Below are 14,802 nucleotides of genomic sequence, written 5' to 3' on the forward strand. Positions count from 1 at the left end.
TAAAAAGTGTATTTTATTTTGAGAAGGGTAACTCACAACAATGTCAATTTAAAGCAAAAATTATTAATCATTTTCAGATATTTTTCTAATGGATAAACAACAGATGTGTTTGTCAGAAACACAATGCCCCCTATCAGCGCTGCTTTTAAGAAGCCATATATTTGACCATTGACCTTGAAGGATGACCTTGACCTTTCACCAATCGAAATGTGCAGCTCCATGAGATACAGATGCATGCCAAATATCAAGTTGCTATATATATATTAATAATGCAGAAGTTATTACAAAACTTTAACCAAGGTTAAAGTTTTGGGACACACACAATGAATGACAGACAGACAGACAGGCAAAATACAATATACCCCCGATCTTTCGATCCGGGGGCATAAAAACGAGATTTTTCATTATTTTAGTAATTTCCAAATAAATATCATAAAAGGATGATAAAAATAGACTAAAATTTGTTGGATCTGGTCAACTTTAATTAACAAGTGATCACATAAATTAATAAATTAGTGAGTGCATTGCGTAGCCACAGGTGAAAGATAGGTTACCTAGAATCAAAAGTGGATTGACATTAATAAACTACCAAAACCAACACTTTTTTTGAATATTTAATGCTTTTCCACAGTTTACTTACATTTTTAAACAGGAAAATGAACTGCATTTTTAAGGGAATAATAAGGTGTCAATAAACATAATTGATCATTTTAATTGTTATTTGTCACTGTTTGAAAATTGAATTACCAGATTTAAATCAGTGAAAGTTTTCTTAAATCGAAATAAAGCACAAAATACATTTATTTTTAACCTATTTGTTTTACCCGATTGCGTCAATAGCCTAAGGCTTATTTGAAATGCTCTCAAGTCCATTTCCTGGGACTTAACCCTTAAAGCGCTGGAGCCGAATTTTAAAGGCCTTTGCAAACAGTTTGGATCCAGATGAGACGCCACAGAACGTGGCGTCTCATCAGGATCCAAACTGTTTGCTATTCTGATAGTATTCTTTGAAAAAAAATGAAGAAAATGCTTATTTTAGGAATTCAGCAGACGACATTTTAGCAGAAGACAAATTACCCAGCATGCAAAGGGTTAATTGAACCAGTACTTGGTGTCTAAGGGGGGGATCTCAAGACCACTCCCACGTGGGAATCCAACTTGTGACCTCCCAGTCGCTATTTGGATACCATATCCGCTATCCAATGGCGACTTCCAAATGAAATAAATTTGTTTACCCATACTATAACACATAAATTTAAACAACAGAAAATTATACAGTTTAGCATTAATAAATCTGATTAAGTATAGCTCATTAATATGCAAAAGCTCTTAAGAACTCTAATAAACAACCATCAAGATAAATGTCATTGGCAAAGAAAATACACCAGTAGTACAAGAATAATATTTTACATCTTTATACAACACAAATTAAAACTAAATTGTCTATGGCACATAAACAATGTCTAAACAATACAAACACATACATTTTCAATGCAATTGTAAGATTTATTTTATACCATGCACTCAATTTTGCAAAGGAGCACTCATACAACAATTTCTATTTATTTTCTATTTTCAACAAATCTTCCAATATCAAATATTCTGTTTTTAATAAGTACTTTGTAACGTAAAGGATTTATAACGAAACAGGATTGATTTTGTTCCCTGATTTTTGTACATGTAACACCATGATTGTATGACCAATAGTATAGATAGGATGGCATACATGCCAGACGTCCCGATCTTGGTGGGACAGTCCTGCTTTTGGGGTGTTTGTCCCGGTGTCCCGATGTAACACTATTTGTCCCGATATTCGAACAAAACGATATACGCTCTTTAAGTTCACAATAAAATTCCCTATTCAAGCTCAATCTGGCTTCAATTACCATCGCTAATCCCTTTATTGCCCCCTATTAATAAACCATATCTACTAGTCGAGTGATCCAGTGTTGTTTTTGTCACATTATCAGCGATATATCGGCAAATTATTGATTGATTATTGAACTATTGCTCGATGTGCGCACATCCCGTTGAACGTTGCCTTAGTCACAAATGGGTTCATCTGCATAGTGCACATGTTTGTTTACTTCCGGAAAATGGAGAATGTCTGTGTTCATGCAATTCTAAACACATTTATGATCAATATACGCCAGAAATGATGAGGTTTTGTAAGTAATTAGCTGATTACTGACTTCAGTAAAGGTGGCATGATTAGGTGTCCTGCTTTTTGGTCAAATGTCCCGACATTTTTAATGGACTGTCCCGATTTGGTGTCTATGGGGGAAATCTAAAAAACGCTCCCACAGAGGGAATTGAGCCCATGACCTCCTGATCGCTAGGCGGACACAATATCCACTACACCACGGCGACCTAAGATAGTTTTAACTATCTATTATGATAGTTAAAGCACTGCGTTGGTAATACTAGTAGATGCTTTTGCTAAATAATGGATGAAAAGGGTTACCCACGCTTTTTAATTTTTACAATTTCAATTTATGATAATAAATTAACATACACATATTTATTTTTCTTAGTCAGGAGTGTTTATTTGCTTGTTTCAATATAATTCATACATTATTTATTTAATCTTTGACATAAAAAAAAGTGTCATTTAGCCAAATTTTGAACATGTCCCTTTGGAAAACTAGCACAGGAAAAACAAGAGATTATCAAGCAATATGGTCCCCTACCGGTGAAACTCCACTTGTCAGATTAAAAAAAAATAAAATTATTTGTTGCCATAGCAACCAGAATTCTTGACATAGGAACAAAATAAAATGACGTGCACAATCTCCATATTGCCATCTGTTCATGTTTCAAGTTTCATGAAAATTATGAAGAACTTTTAAAGTTATCGCAGGATCCAAAAAAAGTGTGACCGGTAGGGGACAATAAGCTCTTCTGGAATAACGTATTTACAGATTTTCACAACCACGTTTAACTATAACCATAATGGTTTCCAATTTTTTTTAAGTACACATTTGATAGATGAAAGTCAATTTCCTTTATTATGTAATTAGTTGATCGACTATAAATCCCATATGGTTGAAAATAATACAATGAGGCATTAAAAAACACCTGCACTAGTATTAAAATGTTAAGGCTTGTACTGTGCATTCTGCCTTCCTTTCATAGCATAGAACTGTCCAAATATGGATATGTTTGAAAGATAAATAGATATCGTACTTGTATACCAGAAAAAACTTTAAACTAAAGTCATTACATGCACATGTGCTGATAACCTTCCTATTAGGCAAGATACAACTAAATCGTAATAATTGGCAATACATACACAAAATGAAACATCAGCAACACAAGAAGGAGAGAAACCTAATTATACCATGTGGTTTTTTATACCGAATACCGTTAGGGCAATCGTGGTTACACATTAAAATCCAGAGGGCGACAATCGAATGGTGCGGTAATACGATGGCCACAATGCGATAGTACGATGGCGACAACGCGATAGTACGAAGGAGACAACGCGATAGTACGATGGCATTGTCGCGATCGTACTATCGCAATGACGCCATTGTACTATCGTACTATCGCAATGTCCCCCTCTGGGTTTTAATGTGTAACCACCATGGCCCTAACCGTATTTCGAACCTTTATCTGTGGCAAGAAATAAATTGAAAAACAGTAAGACACAAAGTATACAACCACCTCAGAACAATCAATTCACAGCACCAGGGTTTAAACCAGTTTTAAGGAGCCCCAAGCCTCACATTCACAACACCTGTAAGAGCAATAATGACTTAGCAATCAACTAGAATACAGCTGAATAAAATTACCCTTTAGCAATCAACTAGAATACAGCTGAATAAAATTACCTTTTAGCAATCAACTAGAATACAGCTGAATAAAATTACCTTTTAGCAATCAACTAGAATACAGCTGAATAAAATTACCTTTTAGCAATCAACTAAAATACAGCTGAATAAAATTACCCTTCAACTACTCAATAATTGTATACAAACAAGAGCACACGACTTCTAACTTTTTGCAGCAAAATGAAAATAACACAACACAAGTATCAACTTCACCATATCTTTGATAACAAGAGCTGTGTTTGTGAAATACAATGCCCCCTACAGTGCTGCTTTAAAGCCACACAGCAGCTATTTTAGAAAAAAATTACCTTGACCTTGAAGGATGACCTTGACCTTTCACCACTCAAAATGTGCAGCTCCATGAAATACACATGCATGCAAAATATCAAGTTCCTATCTTCAATATTGCAAAAGTTATGACCAAGGTTAAAGTTTTGGGACAGACACACACACATACAATGACAGAGAGGCCAAAAACAATTAACCCATTCTTAGACATAAGAATATAGAATCTACATAGAATCAGGAAAAATGCTGTCAGTGTTTGAATATATACAGGCCTCCACTGGAGAACATGTCATTAACAAAATGTTCTACATGAAGAATGATATTGATAGAGGTGTTCAATGCCAAGTTTGTCTCATAATTCAAGCAATTTTTGAATATATCAATTTAAAGAATATTCTTTAGTCTTAGACAATGCAGGAAGAAGCCGCAACAATGTTTGTGAAAGGGAAAATTACACAACTTGGTTTTGTATGCCTATCTTTAGCTGCATACAGTTGTGCATATTCAAAAGTAACAGAGGTTTAAAAATCTGTTAGCTAATAGTAATCATAATAGTTAAATGTTGTTAAAACCATGTTTCGTATTCTGAAAACCTTTAGTTTAAACCTATTTATTTTAGCTTGATTGCATCGAAAGCCTTAGGCTTATATAAACGCTCTCGAGTCCATTTCCTGGGCCTAGAACCAGTACTTGATGTCTTTGGGGGAGATCTAAAGAACGCTCCCACGGTGGGGATTGAACTAGGCGGACACCATATCCATTACACCAAGGCGACCTTAAATAACCTTTTGTTAGGCAAGAGAAAACAAAAGCCTTATACTGTGAGTTTATTTCGTGTCTTTGGCATGATATTTGGTTGGACATAATCGTTTGTTGAACATTTGATTTCGTGGTTGAGTGCACCCACAAAAGTTTCAGAACAATAATATAGGATTTCAAAGTAATTGGTCATAGTTATAGTCTTTATAGCAAGGATAAATTGTTAATCAGAATTAGCAGTTAATGGTTTCATTTCCGTTGAAGGGGAAACCACAATTTCTGTGTCAGCGCTACTCGGAGGGTTTTTAATAAACTTTTTCACCAGCAAGAAAATGAGCAAAAACGTTCCAAAGCAAAGGAAGCATTCCGTCAATAAAACAAAAACAAAAGCCACCGGGTTGATATGTTGCATCAAGTTACCAACTATTAAAGGATTGATAAGCAGTCCAGACGACGAAGCTACCACAAACATGGAGGATATTTTTCCAGTCACTTTCAAAATGCTTTCTTCGGTCCAAGTGAAAATGCACGGGAAAATCACGGACATTGAAAAACCAGCCAAGGGAATGAAGATCCATACGCCGATTTCTGTTAATGTGACACTACATACCGTGAAAGCTATGAACGCCAGTATCAGGAAAACCAGATAAGAGCACAAAAGTTGCACAGGCCGAAAGAATGTAATTAAGAAAATTCCCAAAAATCGTCCAATGGTGAATCCCACCCAGTGTAAGCTTGACGCAAAACTACTACTACCTTTATCCCATTTGAGATAGTTTACGCAAAAGGTTGCTAGGAAACCCGAGAATGTGTCTTCCACAGCGCAATACAGTACCATCATAAGTGAAAGTAAGATACACAAAAAGGCTTTTAGCCACAAAGATAGCTTGTCAGGTCGTTTCTGATTGAGTCTAGGAGCGACCATGTCTCTAGTCGTCTTTGAACACTTTTTGCGAACAAACATCATCAAGAATGGAATTCCTCCCGAAATAGCGACAAACATCGAGATGAGGTACGAATAGTGGATGCTTGTTTTACCGTACACTGTTGTAGTCCCTGAAAATGACATTATTGATCAATTTGTAAATCTTTAGTCAATACTTTTGAAACATCATATTATAATTATTTAAATAGAACATTATAATTCTAATAATTCTGCAATCATTAGATTATTGAAATATTATATAATTATATTTCATTATAAAATCATAGTTCATACACAGCAATTTTTTTTCCCTAATTGGGAAATTATGGTACCATACCATTTGGAAAACTAAGCACGAACAACCCTGACATTTTCAGATTGGAAAGTATGGGCTTTTCTAATTGCTTGATATAAATTGCACAAACTAATTCAAATATTCATTTACATGCATTTTGGCTTTTAATGTTTACTTTCAGAGCCCATTTTATTTCTTCAAATGCAGATAATGCACTTTTGGAACAAAATTGACAACATTTTCCTTTGTTTTTGGAATTTTTTAAATGGTAATTGGAAATTGTGTAGTTTGTTCTCAATGGGGAAATTACCTTTTACAGGTACTTGATAAACAAGATGTGTTCGTGAAACACAATGTCCCCCTATATGATGTTTGACCTTGTAGGATGACCTTGACCTTGACCCTTCACCACTCGAAATGTGCAGCTCCTTAAGATACACACGCATTTCAAATATAAAATTGCTAGCTTCAATATTGCAGAAGTGACATTACATGCGCAATTTTGACCCATATATTTGACCTTGAAGGATGACCTTCACCCTGACCTTTCACCACTCAAAATGTGCAGCTCCATGAGATACACATGCATGCCAAATATCAAGTTGCTATCTTCAATATCGCAAAAGTATTCATAAAATAAGCGATTTGGGCCACATATATTTGACCTCTGACCTTGAAGAATGACCTTGACCTTGACCTTTCACCACTCAAAATGTGCAGCTCCATGAGATACACATGCATGCCAAATATCAAGTTGCTATCTTCAATATCGCAAAAGTATTCATAAAATAAGTGATTTGGGCCACATATATTTGACCTCTGACCTTGAAGGATGACCTTGACCTTTCACCACTCAAAATGTGCAGCTCCATGAGATACACATGCATGCCAAATATCAAGTTGCTATCTTCAATAATGCAAAAGTATTCATAAAATGAGCGATTTTGGCCACATATATTTGACCTCTGACCTTGAAGGATGACCTTGACCTTTCACCACTTAAAATACACATGCATGCCAAATATGAAGTTGCTATCTTCAATATAGCAAAAGTTATTGCAAAATGTTAAAGTTGGCGCAAACAGACAGACAGACAGACAGACCAACCAACAGACAGGGCAAAAACAATATGTCCCCCACTGCTATAGTGGGGGACATAAAAAGGAAAACAATTGCTGTTCATTCAGTATCGGAGGGCTAAAAACATTTAATTATTTTGCTCTTTATTATATACAGCAACAAAAAAAAGGATAAAAACTAAAGCTTTGTCACAAAAATAACTAAAAATACCTGCACCCCTTTGCTACAGACGTAGCAGCTGTGCCCAAGGGTAATTTTAAGGTGCACAAAGCTCAGGATAGGGATCACTCAGTGTTTTCGTTAAAAATGGGGTTCGGTATTCAGCCCCATTCCAAATGGAAAAAAAGTATATATTTTTTCCCAAATGGGACCTAAAACCTAAATATTCCCAATAGAAGATGTCAACAAAAAAAAATTTTTTTTTTTTAGATTTTAACATTTTGTTCATCTCCCATCCAGCCATATACGTTCAACCTTATTAAAAAATATACTAAAATCACTTCTGTCCTCAATTTGAAGCATTTTTAGCACAACAGCAACGCCGCAAATTTTTCCAATTCAAAGGGACCTGGCCCCATTCCCAATATGGTGGAAAAAAAACACTCACTGGACATAAAACAAGTGTCTTTTAGATGCACATTTCATGGGGATGACAATTTCAACGTAATCATTTCAGAAATGTGAGAGAAGTTTGCTCCAAAAACTTTTAAAAACAGTTTACGCACCAGTCAAACGGACAGACATACCAACCAATGACAGCATGACTCTAACAATAACAGCGTGACTCTAACAATGACAGCGTGACTCTAACAATGACAGCGTGACTCAAACAATGACAGCATGACTCTAAAATACACCCTGTCAAACTTTGTTTGCAGGGGTATAGTACAAACTTTATTTGCTTGGGTATCATTGTATTGGTTCAAGTATTACAGTAACAAAACAAATACAAACCGGTTGTATTGGCAGCCCCAGTTACGTTAAGCTCGCCAGTTACGTTGAGCTCGGAAATGACCTCAAATTTCTTGGAAAGGAACGGCTCTGTTACCAAAGGGGCAATAATTCCGCCAAATCCGCCACAGGCATGCAATGCCTGCATGTAGGGCCTCCCTTCAGCATCCCATATTGAAACCATATCTGCATTGGCACCTATGCAGTTGAAAACAAAATGTTATCTCAATGACTGATTACTATAATTTATAAAACCAATACCTGCTTTGCCACCTAGGAAGTTAAAAACAAAAAGTTTTCTCAATGACTGATTTTTAGAATTTATAAAATCTAAATCTGCATTGCCACATAGGAAGTTGAAAACAAAAACGTTTTCTCAATAACTGATTTTTAGACTTTATAAAATATAAATCTGCATTGCCACATACAGTTAAAAACAAAAAGTTTTCTCAATGACTGATTTTTAGAATTTATAAAATCTAAATCTGCATTGCCACATAGGAAGGTGAAAACAAAAAGTTTTCTCAATGACTGATTTTTAGAATTTATAAAACTAACAGAAACAGTATACTGTTTTCACTAATCCAGGACAAATTCTGTCAAATCTGGACAGTGAGACAAACAGTCGAAAAGATTTTTTCCACCTAGGAAGTAAAAAACAAAAAGTTTTTTCAATAACTGATTTCTAAAATTTATAAAACTTACAGAAACAGTATACTGTTTTCACTAATCCAGGACAAATTCTGTCAAATCTGGACAGTGAGACAAACAGTCGAAAAGACTGTCCCGCCAAAATTGGGACGTATGTAATTAATTCATCTCTAAAATACTTTTTCCCTAAATGTTTGTGGACAGAGAAACCCAAGCAAAAAGCTCCAGGAGGTTTAAAAAGTCTTAAACATGACACCAATCAACTATAATTACAGGGATTGTAAACCACTTTTTTCACATGGTTACTAAACCACTTCGTTCTCTAACAAGAGCTTGTCACAGTAATGCCAAATCCCCGCCGAAATGTGTTTGCTTGTATGACAACATTTGTTTTAGAGAGTAGAATAATATTTGTAAAAACAAATAAAGGGAGATAATTCATTATTCTCCGGACAAAAATTTACTTTGAAATTAAATAAAGGGATATAATTCAAACACTAAGGTAGATAGAGTTATGGCTCTAATTAAGTCACTGCACTTCTCCTACTTGCCATCTGTTTAAGTTTGATGTTTCGAGTAAATACCTTCAGTAGATTTAGAGTTATGCTCTGGACAAAAATTTACTTTAAAATTATATAAAAGGGGTGATAATTCAAAAACTAAGGTAGAAAGAGTTATGGTTCTTGGTCACTGCACTTCTCCTAGTTGCCATATGTTTATATTTTAAGTTTCAAGTAAATCCCTTTAGTACATTTAGATTTATGCTCCGGACAAAATTTACTTTAAAGTTATATAAAAGGGGAGATAATTCAAAAACTAAGGTAGATAGAGTTATGGTTCTTAGTCACTTTTCCTACTTGCCATCTGTTTATATTTTAAGTTTCAAGTAAATCCCTTCAGTAGATTTAGAGTTATGCTCCGGACAAAAAATTACTTTAAAATTATATAAAAGGGGAGATAATTCAAAATCTAAGGTAGATAGAGTTATGGTTCTTGATCACTGCACTTCTCCTAGTTGCCATCTGTTTATATTTTAAGTTTCAAGTAAATCCCTTCAGTAGATTTAGAGTTATGCTCCAGACAAAAAATTACATTAAAATCATATAAAAGGGGAGATAATTCAAAAACTAAGGTAGAAAGAGTTGTGGTTCTCGGTCACTGCACTTCTCTAGTTACCAACTGTGTATATTTCAAGATTCAAGTAAATTACTTCAGTAGATTTAGATTTATGCTCCGGACAAAAATGTACTTTAAAATCATATAAAAGGGGAGATAATTCAAAAACTAAGGTAGATAGAGTTATGGTTCTTGGTCACTGCATTTCTCCTAGTTGCCATCTGTTTATATTCTGAGTTTAAAGTAAATCCATTGAATAGATTTGGAGTTATGCTCCGGACAATGTTTCAGCCGGACGGACAGACGGACAGATGGACATACAGACAGACGGACAGGACCAATTACTATATCCCCTCCGAAAAATTTTCGGCGGGGATAAAAATTGTTTTTCACTGCAACTCTGGGGTCCCGTCATAAATGAGAGAAATTTACATTTGTAATTTCAATTGTCATAATTATTATTAGACACACTCTGTGAAAACTGGGCTAAATGTATGTGCTCAAATTGTCATCCAAGATTAGCCTGTGCAGTCCGCACAGGCTCATCAGGGACGACGCTTTACACTTTTGTGGAATTTTTGTTCAAGGAAAGTCTCTTGTTAACAAAAATCAAGTCAGGACATAAAGTGTTGTCTCTGATAAGCCTATGTGGACTGCACAGTCCAATCAGGGACTATCTATCTAGCTAGTGTTGTCCCTGATAAGCCTATGCGGACTGCACAGTCCAATCAGGGACTATCTATCTAGCTAGTGTTGTCCCTGATAAGCCTATGTGGACTGCACAGTCCAATCAGGGACTATCTATCTAGCTAGTGTTGTCCCTGATAAGCCTATGTGGACTGCACATTCCAATCAGGGACTATCTATCTAGCTAGTGTTGTCCCTGATAAGCCTATGCGGACTGCACAGTCCAATCAGGGACTATCTATCTAGCTAGTGTTGTCCCTGATAAGCCTATGTGGACTGCACAGTCCAATCAGGGACTATCTATCTAGCTAGTGTTGTCCCTGATAAGCCTATGCGGACTGCACAGTCCAATCAGGGACTATCTATCTAGCTAGTGTTGTCCCTGATAAGCCTATGCGGACTGCTTAGGTCCAATCAGGGACTATCTATCTAGCTAGTGTTGTCCCTGATAAGCCTATGCATGCTGCACAGTCCAATCAGGGACGACATTTTAAGCACATGGATTAAGCTCCGTTTTGCCAGAGCAAGGCTCTTACAATATGATTGACGTCAACAGAAACACAATACAAAATAAAGGTTTCCAATTACACGGGCTAAGTGATTGAACAATAGTAAAATGGCGGCCATGTTCTGTCTACTTTGCTAGTTTTTTTGTTATACATGTACATGGTTAAATACGGTATTACAGTATGATTGACTTCAACACCAACAAGCCAGTGTCCAGGCCTCCAGCTCCCAGACCCGCCAAAAAACGTATAAATATTAAAGTATCATTTGACTTCTACAAAATCATACCCGGTACCTCAGTGTGTTTTTTGTCAAATTACAGCCCCATTTGGTATCACAAAGTATATGTGTTTCCAAAATGGCCTAACATTCCCAATTAGATTTTATCTCCCCTCCCGTCTCCTCTTTTTACATCCCTTTTTCGTAAGAATTCTCAACATTTAGTTCATCACCCATGCAGCTGTATGAGTTATACCTTGGTACATGTAGGATTGAAAAAAAAATTCATTATCAATTTAAAGTATTTTTCAGCAAAAACCAACAAAAAATGTAACAATTTAAGTCAAAACGACATAATTTTTCACAATCCAAAGTGTCCCGGCCCCATTCCCAAAATGGTGAAAAACACACACTACACCTGTGTCCAGACCCCCGGCTCCAAGTCCTGCCAAGAAACGCATGGACAGCATTAAGGGGAAGGTCTCGCAGTAGGGCACGAATCCAGTTGACAATCCCATGAGGAAACAAGACAGGGCTATCAGCAAAAGCTTGTCAAATCTGTCGTAGAGGATCCCTAGAGCCACAACAAGTTAAATTTAATTTAAGTGACATAAGACGCATCAAACAGTATATGCTTTGTTTATAGGTGTCTGTCGCAACCGTTGCTTATTTTTGGTGTTTTCACTTCATAAACACCTTATATTTGTTAATGCAGCATCAACATACTAAAACAATATCCCAGAAAGAGAAAAATCATGCATTTGAATATCAACCCTACTTAAGTTTAACAACTGATCATGCATGAACGATGTGAAACTAAATTTAGTTTTAGTGCAGATTCGTTCATACGACACAAAGACACAATTTTGTTTTACGGATCATTTTAATTTCCTGCAACAATATCTATTCATACACCACACGAACACTTACTCCGATCCTAATAAAAAGACAGTTCCGCTCGGCTTAGAGGACTGGGACAGTCATGTATAATATCGAATATAATATATTTTTCTTATAAACAACTGGTAGCAAGATGAGTTGCAGATAATTGGCCAGTTACCACATTTAACCTGTTCATTCTTTTCAGCTCAATTCAACAGTGAAAAATGACCATAATTTCACTGTAAGCCGCATTCTAGGAATACTTGGCTGACGGTTATGCGCGTGCGAAAAGTGCTCCTCTTCCCGCTTTCTTAGAATGTGTGTTTGAAAGAAGTCTCTTCTAAACAAAAATCCAGTCTAAGCGGAAAGGGTTATACAAGATAAGCCTGTGCTGACTGCACAGGCTAATCTGGAACGACACTTTAAGCATGCATAGTAAGCCCCTATTGTCCAGAAGGCAGCTCAATAAAAATTAACTTTCTTAAAATCGGAAAACAAGAGAAACGGACATACACATAATACAGCAAGTTAAACAAGAGCACCACATAGCGGGTGCCAATGCTCGGCTGCGGGTGCAGTTTTGAATAAATGAAAGCTTGTCAGATGTTTTATATTAGAGGTCACAGTGACCTTGACCTTTGACTTAGTGACCCAAAAATGGGTGCAGGTACATATGTATTTTCAAAGTTGTAGGTGTAAGCACTTTGATTTTAGAGCCAATGTTAAGGATTAAGGACAACGAGGACAGCGGACGAGCTGGCTATGTTAATACCTCAGGTTTTCTCTGAAAACAGCCGTGGTGAAAAAACATGACGTCCAAGATGGCCCTAGATTGCTAACATGCGTAATAGGAAAGGCCAGTTTTACCCCAGTTATTTACTGTAGTGTTTACAAATTAGTTTTGCACATGGGCAGTTTTTACTCAAGGGGCCTGATTTTAACTTGGTAGAGGACTACTATAAAATGTCACAAACTAAATATGTAATGTCCAAAATCCTTATAGTTTGAGAATAGATTTTTAAAGTTATTTGTTACAGAAGTGTATATAAATTTGTTGATCCTGGGGTGTGGCCAGTTTTTAGCCCAGGGGCACCATTCAAACTTACTTAATAGAGGGCCTCAATCTGATGAAACATTCCAAACAAGACTATTGCCAAGCAATATATGTCCCCTACCGGCTCCACCATTGTCAAAAATAAAAATTATTATTTATTTATTTTTTGCCATAGCAACCATAATTTTTGACGTAGGAACAAAATAAAATGACGTGCATAATGTCCTTATTGCCATCTATCCATGTTTCATGAAAACAATATTAAGAACTTCTAAAGTTATCGCTGGATCCGGAAAAGTGTGCCGAAAGACTGACAGACACACAGAGCGCAAACCATAAGTCCCCTCTGGTGAAACCGGTAGGGGACAATAAATTGGTCAGGGACTTGTTGTTTCAGAGTAGAAAATAAGTCTCTTTAATTCATGTGACCCCTGGTAGATGGGCATTTTAGAACCCAGGGGCATGATAAGAAAATGTTTGGTACTATACGATGCAACACAGCAATTATTAAATCCCTAAACTTTTTGGTTTCAGATTAAAGTTTTTAAGTTTTCATTTTAAAAATCGATTTAAGCCCAATTGACCTACATATGCAGCAGATCTACTATATTAACAACTTTGAAAGAGGATCACCGACAAATGGTTACTGAAAACTTATCTTAACAAATGCTCTGTGGATTAGCAGGATATGATGATTGAATGTAGAATTTAAGGACGACTGATTTTTGAGGACCTACAACAGTCTAAAGATGGACACAAAAGCTCACTATTTGAATTGCACAGGTGACCTTAACCCTTCACCTCTCAGAAACGCATTTTGACTATTTTGTAGTCCATTAGAATATTAAATTAAATATCTTTCTTACAACATTGAAATTTAAAAGACTTATATCAAAACTAAAAATACCAAATAGCAGCAAACAGCATAAAACCTCAGCAGACTGCGAGTTACTTGCAGGCTGTTCTGGTTTTATGCTGTTTGCAATAGCCATGTTCACCTTTCTTTTGAGAGGGAAAGGGTCAGGTTTTTTTCCACTTTTTGGGAAGATAGCCCATGGCTTTGGAATTTGGAATTTTATCGGCATTTTCATGAAATTGGGAAAATAAATTCATTAGCCTTTTTATTCCAAACGAAAAGTCCACTGATTAGGGAAATACTAAATTTGATATAACTCTTTATAATCATTCAAATTAAAAGAACAAAATCATATAATACTTTGTTAGATATAATTGAATAAAAATTGAGATAAAATACGCATTAGACACTTCTTTCTAAAAAAAAAAACACAACTTTTTTTTTTTGGAAATTGGGAATTTTTTGCCACATTTTGGGGAAAAAGTATACTCTTTGGGATTGGGAACATAGCCGAATTTCGGCTATAAAATAGGGCCAAAAAAAAAACCTGAGGGTTATAAACATATAATGTGTAGGAAAGTGGGTGGCATGCGTAACTAACGTATCCCAAATAGAAATCTTAATCGCTTACAACACTTTCACATTCAATATAGAGTCTACTGATCATGGAATGCAAAACTAAAGTATCTCACTAAGAAA

At 35.9% G+C, this 14,802-nt stretch overlaps 3 protein-coding genes across 8 annotated transcripts in view; all 3 read right to left on the reverse strand.

The window, feature by feature from the left end:
- Positions 1 to 14,802, reverse strand: part of LOC127856556 (uncharacterized) — a 60,012-nt gene that overhangs the window by 28,445 nt on the left and 16,765 nt on the right. The window lies entirely within an intron of this gene.
- Positions 602 to 14,802, reverse strand: part of LOC127856547 (sodium-dependent glucose transporter 1-like) — a 139,904-nt gene continuing 125,703 nt past the window's right edge. The window contains exon 9 of one of the 3 annotated variants that reach the window (XR_008038119.1): positions 602 to 3,739. The gene's annotated coding sequence lies outside the window, so the exon portion shown is untranslated. The remainder of the gene's footprint in view (positions 3,740 to 14,802) is intronic. The other 2 variants (XR_008038117.1, XR_008038118.1) reach the window with 2 other exon arrangements.
- The window catches only part of LOC127856548 (sodium-dependent glucose transporter 1A-like), a 29,482-nt gene continuing 17,200 nt past the window's right edge, over positions 2,521 to 14,802 (reverse strand). For all 3 annotated transcript variants that reach the window (XM_052392832.1, XM_052392831.1, XM_052392830.1), the window contains 4 exons: positions 11,730 to 11,885; positions 8,135 to 8,329; positions 3,951 to 5,936; positions 2,521 to 3,911 (listed from right to left, as the gene is read on the reverse strand). In XM_052392832.1, the coding sequence (XP_052248792.1) occupies positions 5,104 to 5,936; positions 8,135 to 8,329; positions 11,730 to 11,885 (1,184 nt within the window). In that variant the 3' untranslated portion in view covers positions 2,521 to 3,911; positions 3,951 to 5,103. The remainder of the gene's footprint in view (positions 3,912 to 3,950; positions 5,937 to 8,134; positions 8,330 to 11,729; positions 11,886 to 14,802) is intronic.

This window comes from Dreissena polymorpha, chromosome 13 (genome assembly GCF_020536995.1).
Source record: "Dreissena polymorpha isolate Duluth1 chromosome 13, UMN_Dpol_1.0, whole genome shotgun sequence".
In the NCBI taxonomy this organism is placed as follows: domain Eukaryota; kingdom Metazoa; phylum Mollusca; class Bivalvia; order Myida; family Dreissenidae; genus Dreissena; species Dreissena polymorpha.